Genomic DNA, 21,352 nt, shown 5'->3' with positions numbered 1-21,352 from the left:
GAAGGGTCGCGGTGCGTGCAAATTGCAGGCACCTTTCTCTGTCATTCTATTCTAATTATAGCTGGTTTTGCAAATCTTATCAATAAAAAAAGGCGCGAAATTCAAATTTTCTATGGGAAGAGATCCCTACGCGCCTAAATTTTTCAAATTTGCCGCCTTTTTCTACTGACCAGATCTGCTTGACCAAGTATACATTTCATGGATCGAACAATTGTTTCCGTCTGGAAAGCCCCCTCCACACTCGTGCGCGAATTGCGGCGCGAAGCCGCGAACGCAAGTGTGGCGTCGATGTTCGCAGACAGCGAAATCGACTCCACACTCGCGTTCGCGGCTTCGCCCGCGATTCACGCGCATAGTCTGGAGCGGGCTGAAGAAAAATATATCTCTTTCTCGCTCTTACTTATGGGCGCGACGCACCAAGATCGCGGTGCGGTGCGATAAAGCGCCCTCCAGACTATGCGCGTGAATCGCGGGCGAAGCCGCGAACACGAGTGTGGAGTCTAGTTCGCTGATATGCGAAATCGACTCCAGACTCGCGTTCGCGGCTTCGCGCCGCGATTCGCGCACGAGTGTGGAGCGGGCTTAATATGTTAGCTACTTAACCTTACCATTATCTGCTTATTTTTTGCGCATGGCAACATTACTGAATCGTAAACTTAAAAATCGTCGCCCCATCCCTAGAATATCACTCTATGTGTCAAATATTTATAGTCTGTGGTGTGGAGCGAAAAGTGGACGCCAATTATTGGGCTGTACATTCTTGGGTTGAGCAATCCCGGGTCGAACATTAAGTAGCTAACACACTATCGCACCGCACCAAGGTCATTGTGGGACGCACCCATAAGTAAAAGGGAGAAAGCGATATCTCTTTCTCCCTCTTACTTATGGGTGCATCCCACAATGACCTTGGTGCGGTGCGGTAGTGTGTTACGGCTCTTATCGGTACGGGCCAATAATATGCGACCAATATTCGGCGTCCACTAAATGGATTCGTATTATTGGGTCGTGTATTATTGGGTTGAGCGTTATCAGGGTGTACAAGCTCGGTCCGTGCCAATAATACGAAGCCACTCTTTGAACAGGGCAGTAGTGTACAACCCAATAATACGCATCCAAAAAAGTGGACGCCTATTATTGGGCTGTACATTATTTGGTCGTGTATTAACCGGACTCCGTATTTCCACGTTCACGACAATTCAAATGACGTTTGACGTTTTACTACCAATCATACCAACCTAAAGAAAAGTAAGTATAATACGTCTATGTTAAAAGCAAGTATGGTATGTGCCAACAAAATGCAACAGCAGTCATTTTAATTCGATAAGATTATTTCTATGCCTCAATGTTGGTAACAAGTACGTTCTTAAATTATCAAAGTATGGGGTGTCGATGGGCTGGTCTTGTCTCACTTGTCTCCTCTCCTTGCTTGTTCCGTAGAAATAAAAATTTTCTCGGCGAATAAAAAAATGATTGCGGCATCTTATAATAAAAAGTGTTATACGTCGTGATATAAATCGTCGGTGCTGCTTTGAATCGAATAATTATTACAAAAGATCAATATATTAATAAAAAATGGAAGGTGATGCAGCGGAGTCCGCAAATGCAAAATCTTATTCGGGAATTCCTGAAGCTGTATTTGTAGTAAGTGTTTACTTTATCGCTATTATTGCATATCGTTACTACAGACAATTAATTGAATCAAGGTCTTTTAATAAAATAATAGTTTAAAACATTTACAATCGTGAAATTTTTATAGGTTAGTCTTATGAATCCACCAGCACCTGTTACTTAAATTATGATTTTTTGGTCCTTCCTGCCTTTGTATTGAAAATAAAAGCTATATATATATATTTATTTCATTAAAATAAATATTTCTTTGTTGGTATTGAGCATTAAAATCTAATATATATTCATTGTTTTCCAGGATAATGTTGATGAATTTATGAGTTTACCAGAAAACTCTGAAGGTGTAGATAAAGTATTACGAAAACTCGACGAACAGCATGGCAAGTACAAGTTTATGGAATACACCCTAGCAACCAAAAGGAGGCGCTTGAGGCAACAAATTCCTGACTTAGCTAGATCACTTGAAATGATAGAGAAATTGAAAGCGCAGAAGGAAGAAATGGATACTCAATTTTTATTAAGTGACCAAGTTTTTGTTAAGGTAACATATCTGTTTTTTCTTAATACATGTATTTCTTGAGCTGAACTAATCCATCACAGAAAGAATGATGGAAGTGGTTGAAAAAGTGTTTTTAATTTTGCTTAGGGTGGTATTCCATCTGTCCAATATCTTTGTCCAATATGTATTTGCTTCTCACATTTTGCTTAGTGTGAGTGAGACTTAATGCACATTGGACAATGATTGGATAAGTGGAATACCACCCTTACTTACCTATTTTGAACATTTTTGTAAATGATACATATTGTTACAAGATAATATATATTTTATTTATATTATATTGTAAGTAAGTTTCTGATTTACCTAGTTACATAATAAAGTATTGAAATATTTCTATATTCAGGCTAATGTACCACCAACTGAGAAGGTATACCTGTGGCTGGGAGCTAATGTGATGTTGGAGTACTCTTTAGAAGACGCTGAGAAGTTACTCTCTACCAATATGGCAACTGCTAAGAAAAACTTGGCCTGTGTAGAACATGACTTGGATTTCTTACGGTAACTGTCTATTATTTATATAAATACAAATAAATTTTATCTGAATGCCAAAGTTTTACATGTCAGGTATAGAGAGTATTACTCCAATGTTCTGCCACTAAGTGCAGCACTAGTGCACACAGTAAACCATAGAGTAACTTATACATACTAGGCTTTAAACAGTTTTTTGACAAGTTTTCACTATGACATTGATGCTCAAGGCAGTTTGTTTACAGATAGCCTACTGTGAAACGCGAAATTTCGTTATCTGGGTCATTCTAAGTTAAGAGGTATTAACGGTGTCCATGATACATATCCATACTTTTCTTAAGCAATTTAAATAAATTATGGTAATTTCTCTTAAAAGATTGCATTTCCTCTATATACAGTGAATTTCAATTTATTTATTAATTCAGTTTTGTCCCAATTGCACCTCAAACATGCAAAATGTCCCTCCCCTGGCCTGTCCCTTTGCAGGTTTTTCAACTAATCATTAATTTTATCCAGATGTAATTCCCATAAATCCGTTAAATTTGGTATACTTCATAAATTAAAACAAATATTGATTGTAATGTTATTAATAAAATCCTTTAAACTTTTCTTTTTCATAAAAAATATTTATGTTAAATTTTGTCCCCCAAATTCTACGTCTCCTACCCTGGCCGTTATGTAAATGTAAAAATATTAGGTTTATAATTGTAATTATTGCCATTTTAATCGCAATAGCAATGCATTTCATTCAATACTGACGACCAACCTTGCGACAGTCATCTTTTGGTTCCGACGTCAGTCATTTTGATCATTGACCGCCTTTACTTGACAATGTTGTTTTATGAAAGTACTATCTCCCCTGGTCAGTTTTATTTCAAAATTATTGATACACATACTTAATTGTATTTGTATATTTACTATAGTTTATGCATAGATTATATAAATACTTTATTTTAATTATTTACAGTAAATACTTTCACAATTATATCTGATTTGACGTGAAAAAGTCACTCCCCTGGCACATAATTTTCCAAAATGTACAGTGGAGGTATGAATTCTTGTTTAAATGAATCATTACACTTTAATTTGCTCGAATTTGTAAGACGGCTGGTCAAAATTTCAATTTTGTTTATGTTTTTAAAGAGATCAGGGGAGAGACCCTTCTCTCTTTTTTACATAGAAAAAGTACGGTCTCTCCCCTGGTGTCTTCTAAAATGGTCAAAAAATTAAAAAAATGACTGATTAGCTTACAAATATACATAAAAGAGTTGTTTCAATAAAAATATTGTATAATTAGATCAAAATTTTAACATCTATGTTGTGCCACTTTTTCATATAAGCGATTACCTCTTAACTTAGAATGACCCATCTGCCTCTCTATCAATTGAATAAGCAAGAGTGATAGAGAGGCAGAAACCAAACTTTCGATTTTCGTGTTTCGCGGTAGGCCCTGTGATTGTGCTAGTGACGCTCTCTATGCAGAGTTTTGATTAATATTCCCTATTCATACTAAATACATTACAGTCAAGGAATTTGATTCCTGTGCAACAACTTGTCGCACAATTATAGCCACCAGGGAACTTATATTGTAGTCACTGTGATATTGATATGGTACCAAATTCCTTGACTGTCCATGTCACAAGTAAAATCTATTTTTACTTTTATATTAACTGTTAAGTACTTCTTACCTCTCATCATCTTTACAGTCTACTCCCAACTCTTGCATAAGTAGTGTTTTACATTATTTTTTATTTATTTCAGTGATCAATGGACAACCACTGAAGTAAATATGGCAAGAGTGTACAACTGGGATGTGAAAAAACGTCAAGCCGCTAAAGCTAACTCATAAACTATGCTAACCATAAACTATAGCACCTATCAGAAAAAAGATAGATTTAGTCATAGGTACTATTTTATATGAACTAATGGAACAAAGTGTCTTTGGCAAGTTATTATATTATGATTATTTAATATTAACAGGTGTTTTAATGTCACAAGTTGCCAGAGATTGCATTTTAAGGGTATTATTCCGCACTAAGTGCATTTACAGATTGAAACTTGCTTCATAATAGGAGTTTTAGCAGAATATGTATTTCTTTAGTTTAAAACACTAAAGAAATAAAGTCGGATGCTTTTAAATGTTCCAGTGTGTTACTTTTGATGTTTTCTAAACTAACATATTTTGTTTTTCCATAATGAACTATGATACCCTGGTGCTTTTATTAACTTACTGAATTTAGTTGTACTATTCATTGCTAAATGTTTGTACTATGTACAATTGTACACTATGTCTTAGGCATGTCCATATTTTAATTTGTGAAGCCATAATTATTCTCAAGTTGGCCAGTTCAGATTACTAAATGTTACGGATTTGCAAAATGCTTAATACTATTTATTTACAATTGAATTGTTGTGTTCTCTGGATTTGTTGTTCACAGGATTTTGTAATAAATGCTTGCTTTTAATTTTGAGCATTATTAATCCCCTTTTGTGAAACCTTCACCTACATTAAGGAAACTAGGAGATAATTAATTCCTGGAAAAAAGAATTGATGAATAATGGTGAGTTATATTTTTACGATATTTACTGTGTAGCATTGATGTATCAAAAAATGAATACATTGAATGCCTTATTGTAATGAAGAAAGGTGCATGAATGAAATATTTTTGACTTGACATAAAAATTAAAATGATTAGACATTTCAGTTGATAAAACAATATTATTCATTTACTTTGAAACTGAAAACAAAAACAATTCATTTGTTTTTCTTAACATCATAAACAATATTCTTAATTGTAGCCATTTCCTCCTTTAACTTGTCTTCAACCCCTGTTTTCTCTTCGTCATTTGCAGTCAGGTACTTTGTAACTAACTCTGCAATAAAAATAGCATTCGGCATTAATTCAATGACGTAATAGTACCATCGAAATTAATTGTTTGAAATAAAGGAAAAAATCTAGTTTTTGCATCATTAAGGTCGCGGACTGAACCCACGCGCCACGCTGTACAAAAGAGTTGGACGACAGCGGCCCCTTATGGCTCCTCCACACGATGGCCCAGCGCCGGCCACTCCAAGGGACGCAGCCATGCGGTAGAATGAGATATCAATATCACTTGCTCCCTCTAAGGCATAAATGCGTCCTTTGGAGTGGCCGGCGCTGGGCCATCGTGTAGAGGAGCTATTAAGTCCATAGCGGCAACATACTTGCCATCATACTTAAAACAAAAACGCATCTCTACAGTAAGAATTACGGTTCGAAATCGAATGACTAGAAAGGAATGTCAAATAGTTTAACGGTTAACACGTTCTATTACGTAAAAGTAGTTAAAACATTTTTATAATTAAAAGCGGTATGGATCCTGTAGTCGCGTATTCGAGTCTCTGCCGAGGTAGTGGACTTTTCCATTTATTTCCAAGATTGTGACTGAATAGGTCTTGTATAACTTGTATAAGTAGGTAGATTTTTTATTTTTCAAACAATAATTATTACCATGGTACTGTTGCAGTTCTACAAACTGCTCCTCTTTAAGCTGAGTTTTCAAAAATTCGATAATAACAGGCACCAGCCTCCCAGATGCATGCAGCATATTCTGCGTAAGGATTGTAAATATCGCCAACACAGCCAGATGCAGTGACAAGGCTGGGTCATCACAATTTTCCAACTCTGATATCAACTTTTCTCTGTGATTGGTTATCACAAGCCTGAAAAAAAACTAAATGAGCATCCAACACTGCTACAAATGTAAAATGCTGGTCAATTCATGAATAAGAAAACCATACTTGTCCTTCTTCTTGTCTATCTTCTTCAAAATCATACCACATTCTGCTAGACACAAGTCAACAGCTTGATAAAACAGTTCCAAATTCTGATCAGAGAGTGTGGCATTCAGAGCCTTAAATGGTTTCGTGTATTCCTCTGTCAAGTCGTTAATAATTTTGTTTCTCTGTTCAGGAGTTAACACATCTATTTGAACAGAAATATTGCATTGGTTTGCTGCATATTTGCAGAATTCGGATAAGACATCACCTCCTAAAGACTTGAGAAGGTATTTGATGAACTGGGGCTGTTTATCAGCTGGCAAGGACTTAAGACCCTTCTCATAAAGCTTGATATCATTTATCAAAATGTTGATCTTGTCTTGTGTAGAAGAGTGAGTCTGTTTCCTGCTCTGAGTGGCATCTTGCATCAGCTTTTCGGCTGTTTCTTTTGCTAGTACCAATGCAGTTTGGTTCAATCCCCTGGAAAACAAAAACTTATTATTATTACCTATATCTATGAATCCCTAAACTGTTTTAAGTATATGGCTCAGCTATATTTGTATAAAGGTTGGCATGTGAGTCATCTTTTGAATACATTGACAAAAGTGAAAGGATTGCATACCCATGTAGATATTCAGCTATTTGAGTCAATAGATCTTCAAGTCCCTCATTTTCAAGAGCATCTTTGATGATTTTCTTTACATCTTCAATGTCTACAATTTCTAATTGGGACGGGTTTTTCTTACTGACAGTGGAGGCATCATCTGAGTCAGAATCGTGAGCAACCTGTTTACCCCTTGGATGTTTTTTTACAGCCTTCGTTTTTGTTTCGCGGCCTTGGGTGCCTCCACCCCCTTTACCTGAAGCTGCCTTCCTTCTTCTCTCATCTCGCCTTTCAGCTTTGTGGTCAGTATGGCCCTGTTGTGTTAGGTCATTAGCCTTGGACAACTGTTTCTCTAAATAAAACTGCTGATATTTTCCTGATTTGACAACTGCATCTACTTTGCTTTGCATCATTGGTGTGCAAGCTTGTTTTAAAGTGTCAATATAGTGGTTGCTGAAAACTGAAAATACAAATTCAATATTAATAATGAATCCACTCGCAGGTCTAGAATAAAGAATATCAATGGTAACTACAGTAATTTAGGATTTGTGAGTGGCAACAATCAATATAGAAGATGTGATTACCAGTGTTTTCAAAGACAATTGTTGCCTTTGAGTTGTTCTTCAGTAACTCATCTAGAACATTTTCAATATCCGTATCTGATAATACAGAGGGCAGCAAGGCAACAACATCTAAGTAACTTTTAGATGCTATACACTCCTCTAGAGCTGTCTCAAGCTGTTGTTTGATCTGTGACCCTAGTGCACAGCTGCTGAGAAATGTAAGGTCCTCATTTGGTAGAGTCCTCTTCACATAGCCTTTAGGGTCTGAGATGCCCAAGCGAGATAATGCATCATACTCCAGATAGTTATTTTGTTTGTAAAAGCTCATCACCCAGTCATTTTGTGACTTAGTATAACAAGACGGTACATAGAGAGCTCCTGTTTGTCTGCCAGTCAGCATTCCAGGGGCATTCACCTGGTCAAACAGGGACAGGAAAAGCCGCTCAGCAACATTACAGTGATTGACTATAACAGTTATAGGAGTCGGTTTCAAAAGGCCCATCAGTGCTCCCTTAATTTTTGCTTTTGTCCTCATAATATACTCTTCCGTATAAAAAGTTCTGGGTTCAGAAGCATCTTGTTTACCAAAAATGAGTTTACCCAGATATTTTTCAAGTACACTGTGTTGTAATAATTCAGCTGGCAAGTCATACTGCAGGGTCAGCTCTCCAACAGATAATTGTCCTTGAAGCTGAAGTTTTTCATTGATTTCTTTTGCTATTTTCTCCAAATAATATGATGCTATCAAATAGCCAGACACCAGTTGAACCTCTTTTCCTTTGACAATCTCAGTGATGCTGGTATTGATCTGGCTGAGGTCGACATTGAGCTCCTTAGCCAACTCAACTGTGTTAATCCTGCCCCCATGTACATAAAGTTCATCCTTTATTTCCCTCACTAGTTGTTGAGTAGTTAAATACTCCTTGCCGTCAGTAGTGAAAATCACATCAATCAATTTCAGTTCTATTAGTTTTGTGACAATTTCAATGCAATTTCTTTCTGAAAGCCTGTAAACAAATATATATACACATTTTGTTTGTAATTTATGTTATAGACTTGGTGTTTGTTGTCAGGGCATAGGGCACATCGTGTACCAGGGTCGACAGATGAAAAGTTGTAACTTACCTTTGAGCAGTAGAACTAAGCTGAGCTTTTTGGAAATCTGCAGCTAGGCGCTTTATTTCATCCCAATCTGATGATGGTGCCATGTTTAGGAAACAAGTTCTGAAAGGGCAATGAACTTAATTATCCGCTGTAGTTCGTGAAACAAAATTGTATTGTTTCGCAAATTTATTTTAAACAAAATGTAAAAAATAATATTTACGCACCACGTATTTGTTCGCGAAAATAGACTAGACTTGAGATGATGACAGTAGACAGCTGTGTTGTAATTTTTTGACACGTAGAACGCGTTCAGATACACATCCCACGGTTCGAGATCTCCTGGGTGACTTTTGTTTTCTACACTTCTGTTAATAATATTCTTATTCATCAATACTAACAATGACCAGAATTTGATAATAGGACTTATCATCATCGTCATAAATATCGAAAATGCATAATTATTGTTTTAAAATTGATTTTAAACAACGGTATCGAATAACACTATCGAATCATGTCATACCTAAAGTTTCTTTTACTGGCAATATTCCTCTCAACTGTCAAGTGCCATCCTGTGAACTGTCACTGTCATTCGATTCAGTCACAGTCAGTCAGTAGTTCACTATCAGCGAGGATGCAGAAATTAATTTATCAAAGAGAAGTCGACCGCGTGCCTGATTTATTCGTGTCGTAGATTATGCTCATAAATCGAAAAATGAACTATAAGTTTGACCGGGGTTATGAAGTTATGATCATAGTATACTCCCTCTGAATAAGTGATAAAAGTTTGCTTTGTGTAACAATTTTATTTTATACGTAGATAGTCGAGATCAAATTACAGTTTTAATAGAATTGATGTTCAAAAGCCTTTCATCGGATTGGTGTCGTATGAAAGAATCAAATAATATTTTGGAAAATGGATTTGGAACCAAAGGAAAACTCAGAACTACTGACTAAAGTACGTAATGTGGAGGTGAGAAGTGCCGAGATACCGAAACCCGAAACAAATGGAAATGTGCGTGGAAATATTGATGAGTTCGCAAGAGGTCCCCCTGATGGGGGGTTCAGAGCATATTCTGTGCTGGTGGGCTCATTCCTCACAAATGGCCTTCTCTTTGGTGTGATAAATTCATATAGTGTGATATATACAGTGATGTCAAAACAACTGAAGGAACAAAATGTACCAAACTTTGAGAGCAAAGCATGTAAGTATATGTTAGGTTAGCTCACCTACTTTGCAAAATGAGATGATGCAATTGTATTTATTTTCCCTTACCACTGTCTAATGGTACCTATTTATCAAATAGGTAAACAATAACTTGTTGTACCTGTTCTTTTATTCAATACCATTTTAAGAACTTTATATAATAAAAATAATAATTTATATAAAACTGCATAGGGACTGTTTTAAGTTATACCAGTTTCTCTTAATTCTTTTTAAAAATTATTTGGAATGTGGTTACAACTTAAGATTAAGTTAAATTAAGTTAAAAGGGTATTACACAGGTAAGGAAACCTGTTTATTTATAATTATAATTTTACACTGTAGAATCTAGTAGTCCCTTTGCTCTTGTGTTTTCTTTTTTCAACTGATCTTAATCACAAAATTTGGGCATCTTAGAGTATTTATTTTCGTTGGTATTTCAGTAATTGAAGGGATAATTTTTGAAATAAAATAAAATCTAAACTTGGTGCAAAAAAAAATAATTAGAAAGAGTAATTTTGTTTTTTTTTAACTTAATATAAGACTATTGTACACTTTAACCATAAATTAAAATTCACCATTGACATTAGGGTCGCATCATTCAAGGCCATCAAACAAAATGTTAATTTATTAGTCCACTATAACTCTTTTAAAAACATTTTCCTAAAACAAAACTAAGGAATAATTAATATTAATAATGCCTGTTCCAAAGATTCGAGATTAATAATAAATATTTGCAATAAAAATTAAATGTGATTTTCCACGGGAAAAGGTGCCGTCACAAATAGTCTCAAATTCACTATAACCATGTAAAAACGAGATTTACAAGTAATCAATATAATATATACCACATAACGATGTTTCGAGATTTACGACTGCTATACAATAGGCATAGTTTTATTGGTAAGTAGTTTTATCAGAATTGGCGCCGATGGCACTCGATACGGCGCGCGTGCCGGCGGCGTGGCGCCCTCGTTGAAGGCCACAATCGGATTCAATTTCAAACCATTGAGCTGATGAAAACAACTTTCGTTAGGTACTCATGTTTCTCTACCTAACGCGTTTTAAATTAAAATTTCGTAGGTACTAGGTATTATGGAAATGCAACGCATCGCTGTGCTGCAGTTAAATTGCATAAAGCACGGTTAATTTATGACGCTACACGACATTACTAGTTTTTAAGTTCCACTTCGTTCTTTCGTTCGTTTATTTACCTCTATCGCTCGAACATGTCAGAGAGATAGAGAGGTAAATAGACGAATTTAGATTTTCGGCAAGCTTTAACTCGTAAACCACAAGCGACAGTTTTCTACTTTTTCAAAAAAGAGATGGCTCTCAATGGTAGTGGTTTTTTGTGGATTGGATCCTTTTCCCTAAACGACGTTCGTTTGATCTTCTTTTATCCGCTGAGAAGAATAGAATTCCTCATCTAGAACAATAAATACTGTTCCAAACAAAACAAATAGCTTGTGCTGTACCGTTATTATCGTACCTGTCTTTTTTTATATTTTATCTAAATTAACTACGCAGTTAAAAATAATTAAGTACCGAAGTTCTTGGCAAAATAACGGTAAACAAGGAAATGTTGAATATATTAAGAACACACGTATTTTAAGTCGAAAAACACTCGACATGTTCTTAATATATTTAATATGTCTGTGTCTCACGGAAGTTTTGTTATTAAAACAGGGAAATGATTAGGTGCTGTGTAGGTATTTGATTCTAAATAATGTCCGACCAGGGTCTTATTGTTTCCCATAAAGTTTTAGGTCATAATGTATTGTTTGTCCGCATTTTCGTTAGACATAAGTTAGTTTTTCTCAGAAACGTGTAACTTTTCAGGATAGCCATAAAACAAACCTATCCTATCTATAAGATAACCTTACGAAACCTTATGACTAATTATAACCTTACAATCTTACCCAAATACAACTTATACACTTCTGCCCATCAATTATTATTGCACATTATTCCTTAAAACTTAGTTTACCATTCGTTCAAATTGTATAATTATCCCATACCTACAACTTCTCAAAAAGAGGGGTGTTATACGTTTGACGCCAAAGTCTGTCTGTCTCTGGCATCGTAGGTCTCAAACGGCTGGACCGACTTTGATGCGGTTTTTTTTACGTGAAAGCGAGCTTCCTTGCAGTAGTTCTTAGCTATGTTTGATAAAAATCGATCTAGCAGTTTGGAGAGTATCAGCTCTTTTCTACATAAAATGATGTAAGTAAGGCATTTTTGCGTAGCGGGCTTTTAACGTTAGTAATTTAATTAATCGGACACTGGTTTTAAATATTATTTTTCAATCAATTTATCTTTAACAGCGTTCTTAAATTTCCAATCGGGTAAATCTAATATGTGATTATGATTAAGTACTTGATTAGAAATTTTGTTGTAGAAATGGTACTGTTTACCCAATAAATGATTTTCGAGCCTTGCCAAGTCGCAAGCACAGCAAGTTTGCATTTGTTTCTGGTATTAAATGTACGCATGTCATTAGGTATTTTTCGGAAAATTCTCGTAGTTAATTTGAGCAATATGTATTGACCACCAATAATTTTACATTAGACGTTGTTACATGCGTTGAGTGTTCATACTAATAAATCGTTTTCTCATTTCGAAATTCAAACTAATTTATATTAATTTGCCAGACAGTCGCCGTTCCGCAAACGCCAGTGTGTAGCCTCATTACCTATCTTCGAACGGTCGTGCCTCACACTCAATTGACATACGTAGAAAACATGCATATATCTTCTTGATGGTTTTAGTTAGATAGGTATCTCGTGTCTGGTGACCCGATTAGATTACGAGACATTGTGTGGCACTTGGCAACTTAACTGAGTGCATAGGCGACAAATTCAATACTTACTCCAGCCTCCGAGATAGTTTTATTTGGCAAATATATTCACCGATAATTTATTTTAAAATAATCTCAAAACCCATGAACTTACATTGTATAATTATGTGAAATCATTCTGACATGGACAATAATAAATATATATATTGCGCTTTGTTTTCATTTCTTTGGTGAAGTACGTACCTATTTTTTATCTGGCCGCAATATGTCATGATAACATAATTAACACGCAGAAGATCAATCGGAGTTCGCAAAAATAATATTGTTTATTTATTGTGTAGTTAACTTCAGATAATATCTGATACTGTCTCAATGTTGTTTTGTTTTTTTTACGAGAAACAGTTTCATTTTAATTCTATCTCTCGATTTAACCAATTTCGCTTATTCGTCATGAACAGAACGACCTAGCCCCAAACTAAGCGAAGCTTGTACAATGGGTAATATACATACTTGTATAGACAAATACATACGAGTACGTATATACATGGATAACATCCATAACTCAGGGACAAATATTCCTGATAAACACACAAATAAATACCCTTACCGGGATTTAACCCGGGCTCGCCTGCTTCGTAGGCAGGGTTACTAACGACCGACTAGCTAGACAAGGAAGCCGTTCAGTGTATGAGCCGAAAGGTGGCAATGCCACCATGGCATAGGTTTGATTATATTCTCCAATATCCAGACCTCTGAGGTTTAACATAAGCTAACGTAGTAAAGGGAAGATAAAGTTTGAACATTTGTATGCATATTTAATAAGTCGCAACAGTTTCCAATTTAAATGTTTGTTTCAGCTCTGGTGGGCAGCCTGGCGATGGGAACGACGTTTCTGCTGTCGCCGCTGTCGGGCGTGCTGACCGCGCTGATGGGGCTGCGCCGCACCGCCGTACTCGGAGGCACCATCGCCGCCTCTGGCCTGCTTCTATCCTCGTTCGCCACCGATCACGTCGACATTCTATGCTTCACTTACGGGGTCCTATATGGACTAGGCGCATCTCTCGCCTACACGCCCTCCCTCGCCATTCTTGGCCACTACTTCAAAAAATATCTTGGCCGCGTCAATGGCATCGTCACCATAGGCAGTTCTATTTTCACAGTCATGATGCCTCCTCTTATGAAACATCTTATTGAAGATTACGGCCTCGACTGGATGTTCAGAGTCCTAGCTATATTTACATTTGGAATTGCGCTTTGTGGTCTTTTATTTAAACCTATTCCTTTATTGGTCATAGAAAAACCATTGAAGGAAGACAACTGTACCTCACTTATTAAAACTATAGTGAGTGTCGAAATTTGGAAAAATAAGAAATATAGGATGTGGGCGCTGTCCATGCCCGTGGCACTATTCGGATACTTTGTGCCTTACGTGCACATAGGAAAATTCGTTGAAACTTTCGATAAAGTATACAACAATGTACCCATACAATGCATAGCAGCCACTTCTGGGGTAGGGAGACTAGTTTTCGGATTCCTCGCGGATAAGCCTGGTATCGACCGCATTCTGTTACAGCAGATTTCGTTTTACGTCATAGGAATTCTTACAATTATTTTGCCATTTGTTAATTCCTTTGCCTTTATAATTGTTATTTCTTTAGGAATGGGCGTGTTCGACGGTGCATTTATTGCCCTAATTGGGCCGATAGCGTTTGAGTTAGTTGGCGGTGCCCACGCGGCGCAGGCTATCGGTTGCATGTTGGGTCTTGCGGCGGCTCCGCTGTCCATCGGTCCGCCGTTCGCAGCCTATCTGCATGGTTTATATGATTCCTATACCTTGCCATTCGTTCTCGCCGGCATTTCTCCGCTGGTTGGCGCCACTCTCATGTTTACCATACGTCTTTATCGCAAGCCAGGAATTCAAAAACGCCAGAATCTAGACAAGGGTAATAGCATAAATGGGAAATTATCTTCAAATGATATTGGTAAGTGTTTTTTAACGCAGGTTACCTAAAATACGATACATTTTGTACGCCAGTGCTTCTAATCCAATTTTCTTTTTTCAGAAAAACTTTCGGGATCTGGCCCTCTACAAAATGGCGATAATCACCATGATCGGATGGTTAATACTTCTTTATAACCAGATAAATTTTGGCTTTAAGTAGCCGTAACAACGCAACTGCCGAACACATTTCAGAAAACGTAAAATGTCAGGTATATAGATTATAGATGTAACTTATATTTACATAGATGGGTATGCAATACCATATTTGTACAAACTCAAGTTTTGTGCCAGTAGTTGTAAATTATTTCAGTGATAAAAAATGTGAAAAAAACAATCGTAGATAGGTTTTAAAAAATGCTTGCTCCTAATGGATCAGCCGTTTGTTAAAAAAATCGTTATGTTCATTGAACTTAAGTACTTATGTTATGTCCGTATGATACCGGCGCAGGCGCCGGCGTGCTGCAACTTCGCGGCCGGAGGCAGGATATTTCTACCTCGCTTACCATACGTATACGTCGTTTTTTTTAGCATTAGAAATTAGGTAAACAATCTTGATGTGTCTTTTAATCGACAAACAAATTTTAAAAATAAGTTATGGCGAATATGTAACAATACTAACAATTATGAATCTAATACGATCATTTATATTCTTCGGCTTTCATAAGTAAGAGTTTTTGATTTTTAAAAAGCGTTTTTCAATTAAAAGACATGTCAAGATCGCTTACCTTCTTGCAAGTTCTTTCTAATGCTAAAAAAACGAACTATAGTGCATAATGCATAGACCACGTTTGATATTATACACTTTGTTGTATGATAAAAAGGCATAAAATTAAATGAGTTTTCAAATGTAGTTTTTGCAAATATGTTATGCGGAGGCAGATTTAGCTAACACCTCACGTACTTCAATATTTTCCACTTTGTATATTAGCATTTTAAACTATTCTTTCAACTCCTAATATTATGCAAAAATACTTTGTTTATTGATAAAATTAATATTGGTACGGTCGAGCTCATAAAGTTATATACTTAACCACATTTTTTAAATAGTATCTTTATACGATTATGTGCATTTATGCAATTAAGTAAATATTTATGATGTCGACTGTATCTTTTTTTATGCATTTTTAATTTTACTCTGATTGTAAAACATTTACCATTTAAACGTTCCTAGATAGATTAGTTATATTATGTTGTCATATTTTATGTAATGTTTAGTTAAGAATAAGATTAAATCATAGATATTAAAGTTAATATTGACAATAATATATAATTATTTGAAACGTTTAGGTACATTAAATTATTTACGACAGTTAAATAGTGCAACAAAATAGGTGATATAATTATGTATTTAAAAATGGTACAGTTTACAGTACATTTGAAAAATTTCAATAAATTTTTTTCATTATTAGTAAGTATATGATGTACAGAAAAGTATACGTTAAGATTTTATCAAAGTTTTATTATTATTTACTTACATAGAATCTCTAAAGTCAGTGTTTTGTAATTATGTTGTATTTTTAATATTACTTGTAACTGGGCCTTTTTTTAAAAGTTGTACTCTACATTGCGATCTTTATGTTGTTTCTACTCAGAATCACGATCCATTTCGATCCTTATAGGAGAAAAAAAGTGTTCCTAGATTTTTATTTCCATTCCGTTACCATTTTTCACGGACTTTGTATTACGGTAACGGAACGGAAAACGGAAAATTTTGGTACACCTACTGGGATCGAAAAAAGACGTGATTATGAGTAGGAATAACATTAAAATTCCGATATTTGAAAAAAGTGTACCTTACAATAATTAGTTAAATAAAAATGGCTTAACTATGTAGTTGTAGTGAACAGCGGGCGCAGCATGGTTCCGTTTTTATCGCATGTCACTATGCCCGTCACTTTCGCACTTACAGACCTATTAAAATGTGACAGGTATAGTGACAAGCGATAAAAATGCGACCGTGCTACCGCCGCAGCTAATGAATATTACAGTAAAATGATGAGGCAAATTCTATAATTTGCCTCACGAATTTAGTGTAAATGTCTATACATTTACACTAAATTCGTTGTGGCACCGTCGTCTGTGCGAGAAAAAAGTGTTGTTTCTCGATATGTTCGTCAGTAGGTAGTCTTTCAAAACTTAGGCCAGTAACCTATGAAGCAAAACTTGTGAGTACAATTTCCTGTGCTAAATACAAATGATTAAATGTTTCCTCATTTGCGGGTTCTGTGCATTCTAATTTGATTTTCGTGTTCTTGTGAATTAATGTTCAGTTCTTGGAATGTCGGTCAACATATAAAGCACTTATTCTCGTACAGCCTATGGTTCTAGGACATATTAAGTACCTAAATGTCATAGCAAGTCGTCCAAGTACTTTTTACTTACATATATATGGATGAATTTATTAAAAATACCCGAATTATAGGTAGATGCTTACCATATAATTTCATAAAGTGCAAATACTACGTCCACTTTTTATATAATTTTTTATTTCGAGGTATTTCGAATAAATATAAAACTTATTTCGAAAACCCTGAGTCTGTGTATTACGAGATATCTACACATGAATTACCGTGCACAGTTTGATCTTATTACCTACATAAAACCGGCCACTTCGACATCAACAACAATGACCGTGACTAAAACCATGCACTAACATAATTCAGAAAGTGACCATAGCAACAGGATGCTTCCATGCTAATATTAGAATCTTGTATAATAGGATGATTGGTCTAGTTTGACTCGAAATTGTAACAACGAATGTCAATTTTCGTCACTCAGTGAGAATAACAACCTAAACTTCTAGCTTAAAATTTTAGGGCACTAATTGTAAAGTTTTACTTATAAATCGGGCAGAAGTATGTTGTAAGTAGTCTGTGATATTGAATCATAATCAAATACATATTAGGTACATATAGAGTACAGAGTAATGACATAACATTACAGAGTAATGTTGCATAAATATTGCCCATTATATATAGGTATTTATTTTATGTGACGTTGATTCGAATACAAAATTACCTTTACGCTGACTTTTTGGTTATGCGTTTGCGTTGCCAGATTTAAGTTATTATTTTGTTTGAATATAATAACATAAAACGTTAAGTATATTTTGACTTTAAATATCTAAGATATATTAATATTATGCCTTCCTTCAGTTCGGTCAAAATCAAATTACTTAGATCAAATAGGACTTTCTTTGTAGTCTTAAAGAGAGGCAATCTTCGGCAGGTCCGTTATGAAATAGCGCTCCCTTTGTGTACAATATATAGGTAGGTACAGTGTTATTTTTATGAAAATAAGGTGCACAATCAATTTATGATTGTGAATTTTTTAAATGCTGGTAATAATAAATAATAATAATAATAAATAATAACCATCCCTCATGATGAGAATCTCGTGAAGGCTGAGAAGGACAAGTCCAGCAAGTACCTAGACTTAGCTCATGAGATTACCGCCATGTGGGATGTTGACTCGACGATCATTGTTCCGATAGTCGTGTCAGCGAACGGTCTCATAGCGAAGAGTCTCGACCAACACCTAGAGAGTCTCTCGCTGGGTGGCTGGATCAAGGGTCAGATGCAGAAGGCGGTAATTTTGGACACGGCGCGTATAGTACGTCGGTTCCTCACTCTGCGGCCCTGACCACCGGCAGCTTGGGCCCTGCCCCGCTGCCGGCGGCACCCTAGGTTAGGTTTTTTATAATGTGTTTATATGTATTTTTTATTGTTTTGTAAGTGTTTTTATATTTTACTTTTATATACATATTATAAAAACCTAGCCTAAGAAAAATGATGAATAAAGGAATAAATAATAAATATTATAGGACATTCTTACACAGATTGACTAAGTCCACAGTAAGCTCAAGAAGGCTTGTGTTGTGGGGTACTCAGACAACGATATATATAATATACAAATACTTAAATACATAGAAAACACCCATGACTCAGGAACAAATATCTGTATCATCATACAAATAAATGCCCTTACTGGGATTCGAACCCAGGACCATCGGCTTCGCAGGCAGGGTCACTATCCACTAGGCCAGACCGGTCGTCAACATTCACGGACGGACGGTTGTCACATTACATAGGTAATGAATGTGACAACCTAAAATTTTATTTAACTATGTATACTCGCGCGAGATGTAAAAGCTCTAAAGTCTCAATCGAAATAAGGGTCCCATCGGCTGGACGCATGTAATAAATTGTTTTGTACCTATACTTATTTTACAAAATCTGTAATTATTTTAATAACTATGAATGATCAGATTGAATGATCTATAGTTTTCTTCACGTAATATGAAAAAATCAAAGTTTAAAAACTATGTATATGTATACACGAAAAGGTTCTCTATATAGACGAAAACCATCAGTAATCATTTTCTAGTTAAGACGGGTAACGCAAATTTGTACCTAGTTTTTATATGGAATTAATACAGGTTTTAATCAAGGGCAATTGACGTGTTCCGTTTTATCAAATACTCTGGTGAATCGCCAAAAAAAAAAAATATACTGTGTTCGCCAATGTAGGTACCTATATAGCCTTTCTTTGGGAATATTACTCCAGTATGAAACAAAAAACAAGACAACACAGCGATTTAGCAATTTATCAATTTAAAATGAAATAGTAATCGTTATTTGTTTTACAAGGGGACAAAGTTGTTGTTTAACCGCTCGTGCTAATATTGATACCCGAGCAAGCGAAAGATTCCAAAATTGAACCACGAGCGTAGCGAGGGGTTCGAAAAATGGAAACTTGAGCGTGGCGTGGGTTTCAAAGCACGAGGGTTAAACAAAATTTGCCCCCGAGTGAAACACTAAATTTTTCACCACACCAAACCGAAGCAAATATTAAATGTAATATATCAAACCAAATCAAATCCAAATGAATGCTATTAAATATTAATCATCCAAAATCATCATTTAAAACCCAATTCTACCAGCAAGCATAAGAAAACAACTCAAAATTTGCATTTGATTACTTTGCCTCACATGTGAATAAAATTCAACTTTGCTATTAGTTTTTGAAGTGCAAAGTAAGCCTTTCCGAGCTGGTGTGGTGAAAATAAATAAACAAAGTCCCTCGAAGAATGCAATATACAAAGTTATCGGAAAAACAATTAAATGTAAACTTGATACGGCTTTTGAAACAAATCTAATAAAACTTGTAGGTACTTACTTCATCTGTCGTAAGGATACAAAGCACTATCGAATGTCATTGGACTCATAGGTATGTGTCCAGTTATTATGTAGTATGAGTAATGTAAATTATGATAAGTTCCTATATTACTGTAATCAAGATACTGCATTCATCTGTTGTCCCAGTCCACCTAACCAGCATACAATAATTAAGTTAATCATATGCCTATAAATAATACGCGCAATATTAGTAAAAATTAAATTAAGGTTCCTACCTCATGATATTATATTTTATATTCTGTTTTACTTAATTAATTAAGAATAATGCTAAGTAGCCTGCGCAAACGATTATTTGCATCAAATGTATAGGTATATCATCTCTCATCGTCGATGAATGATATAACGGTATACAAAGGTTATCGTGCTCTAGCAAAACTGGGACATGTCCTGGGACATGCGAACGTGCAGTTGATGTACTAAAATTATATTGAAAATACATTGGTAGAGGTAGACCAAGGTAAGTTGGCAGCGATCGGAGTCATTCTTCTATTAAATTATTACGTTTAAATAACACTTGCACAGGGCTATCAAAATCGCTTGGTTTAACTCTGTTCTAGTGTATGTTCGCTCTTAAGCTCAGCTAAAATACGAGTAAGCTGCATTAAGCGTGGCGAACTAATGAATGTACTCATTGAATTGTTATTCAATTTTAGTTTCCGAATATGGCCCCTGGAATGCTATTTATCTTAATGTTTGACTCACCCTAAATTGTACATCGCTTATTAAATTTATTCTATTTGTTACTTCTGTAATGCTGATGTTGGATGTTTATACGTTTGTAAACATTGGGTATAGTTTTACGGATATTTTGTATACGTTTTATTTGATTAAATAATGAAATAGCCTAACTACTAAGAGAATACTATAATTAATGTTACTAACGGGTCTTACGCGATACACACACTTACGCACACGCGATATATCTAGTAACATTAATTATGTGTACAAAACGCGAGAGTTTGAAGTGTTATACTAAGAGAATACAATGTTATATTTTAGGTATGCAGAGTAAATCAGACAAATACATAATATTTTGAATAGCAGCCGAGTGATAAAACATATTTTATTATTGTCACATTTATCACTACATTATCTAAGTTAAGTAGGTAGCGAAATAAATGTGTAGAGAATTATATCGAATTGTCAATTAAACCTTATATTTTTAGAACTACCAAATGCAATAAAATATTTTCATTAATACAAATATTTTTTATTAAGTATATCAGTCACCAGAATGCAAATCTAATGGTACTTACGTTTAAGGCTATCGTAGATAAATAAATCTAAAATAAATATGTAGAGTCGGATCACGCTAAGGTTTCATTTCATGCAAAGTGCTACATCAAGTATGGAACTTATAGGGATTATTTTTGGCCTTACTGCCAAGTTTGTGCAAAATTAGCGTGGTCCAGTCAACGTGTAAATCTACTATAGTAACAGCACCAGTCATGGGACATTTAAGAGGGA

At 35.3% G+C, this 21,352-nt stretch overlaps 3 protein-coding genes across 4 annotated transcripts; 2 read left to right on the top strand and 1 right to left on the bottom strand.

The window, feature by feature from the left end:
* The first annotated feature begins 1,401 nt into the window (after positions 1-1,401).
* On the top strand, positions 1,402-5,118 carry LOC134668138 (prefoldin subunit 3). Its single transcript, XM_063525648.1, has 4 exons — positions 1,402-1,641; positions 1,925-2,167; positions 2,529-2,683; positions 4,415-5,118. Exons 1-4 carry the CDS (start codon positions 1,573-1,575, stop codon positions 4,500-4,502), a joined length of 555 nt encoding a protein of 184 aa, XP_063381718.1. The 5' UTR covers positions 1,402-1,572; the 3' UTR covers positions 4,503-5,118.
* A 234-nt stretch (positions 5,119-5,352) lies between these two features.
* On the bottom strand, positions 5,353-9,033 carry LOC134668073 (E3 UFM1-protein ligase 1 homolog). 2 transcript variants are annotated; one of them, XM_063525547.1, is made up of 7 exons: positions 8,909-9,033; positions 8,706-8,804; positions 7,602-8,587; positions 7,036-7,477; positions 6,435-6,893; positions 6,145-6,356; positions 5,353-5,527 (listed from the first exon to the last, which is right to left on the bottom strand). In XM_063525547.1, exons 2-7 carry the CDS (start codon positions 8,786-8,788, stop codon positions 5,409-5,411), a joined length of 2,301 nt encoding a protein of 766 aa, XP_063381617.1. In that variant the 5' UTR covers positions 8,789-8,804; positions 8,909-9,033; the 3' UTR covers positions 5,353-5,408. The 2 variants fall into 2 exon arrangements, with proteins under 2 accessions (XP_063381617.1, XP_063381616.1); XM_063525546.1 differs by having other exon boundaries at positions 8,706-8,942.
* A 251-nt stretch (positions 9,034-9,284) lies between these two features.
* Positions 9,285-21,089, top strand: LOC134668095 (monocarboxylate transporter 10). The gene is made up of 5 exons (XM_063525579.1): positions 9,285-9,886; positions 13,543-14,667; positions 14,749-15,195; positions 15,455-18,027; positions 18,778-21,089. The coding sequence occupies exons 1-3, from the start codon at positions 9,598-9,600 to the stop codon at positions 14,820-14,822; spliced, it is 1,488 nt and encodes a 495-aa protein (XP_063381649.1). The 5' UTR covers positions 9,285-9,597; the 3' UTR covers positions 14,823-15,195; positions 15,455-18,027; positions 18,778-21,089.
* Positions 21,090-21,352: the final 263 nt, after the last annotated feature.

The sequence above is a fragment of the Cydia fagiglandana genome, chromosome 10, assembly GCF_963556715.1.
Source record: "Cydia fagiglandana chromosome 10, ilCydFagi1.1, whole genome shotgun sequence".
Taxonomy (NCBI): Eukaryota; Metazoa; Arthropoda; class Insecta; order Lepidoptera; family Tortricidae; genus Cydia; species Cydia fagiglandana.
The sequence above is the reverse complement of the archived record's forward strand: the minus strand, read 5'-3'. Positions and strand labels throughout refer to the sequence as shown.

Coding starts and splice junctions, on each gene's coding strand:
- LOC134668138 (XM_063525648.1), top strand. CDS start 1,573: ATGGAAGGTGATGCAGCGGAGTCCGCAAATGCAAAATCTTATTCGGGA. Junction 2,168..2,528: donor GTGACCAAGTTTTTGTTAAG/GTAACATATCTG, acceptor TTCTATATTCAG/GCTAATGTACCACCAACTGA. Junction 2,684..4,414: donor CATGACTTGGATTTCTTACG/GTAACTGTCTAT, acceptor TATTTATTTCAG/TGATCAATGGACAACCACTG.
- LOC134668073 (XM_063525547.1), bottom strand. CDS start 8,788: ATGGCACCATCATCAGATTGGGATGAAATAAAGCGCCTAGCTGCAGAT. Junction 7,478..7,601: donor AATTGTCTTTGAAAACACTG/GTAATCACATCT, acceptor TTGTATTTTCAG/TTTTCAGCAACCACTATATT. Junction 5,528..6,144: donor AGAACTGCAACAGTACCATG/GTAATAATTATT, acceptor TTTTTATTGCAG/AGTTAGTTACAAAGTACCTG.
- LOC134668095 (XM_063525579.1), top strand. CDS start 9,598: ATGGATTTGGAACCAAAGGAAAACTCAGAACTACTGACTAAAGTACGT. Junction 9,887..13,542: donor AAACTTTGAGAGCAAAGCAT/GTAAGTATATGT, acceptor TGTTTGTTTCAG/CTCTGGTGGGCAGCCTGGCG. Junction 14,668..14,748: donor ATTATCTTCAAATGATATTG/GTAAGTGTTTTT, acceptor TTCTTTTTTCAG/AAAAACTTTCGGGATCTGGC.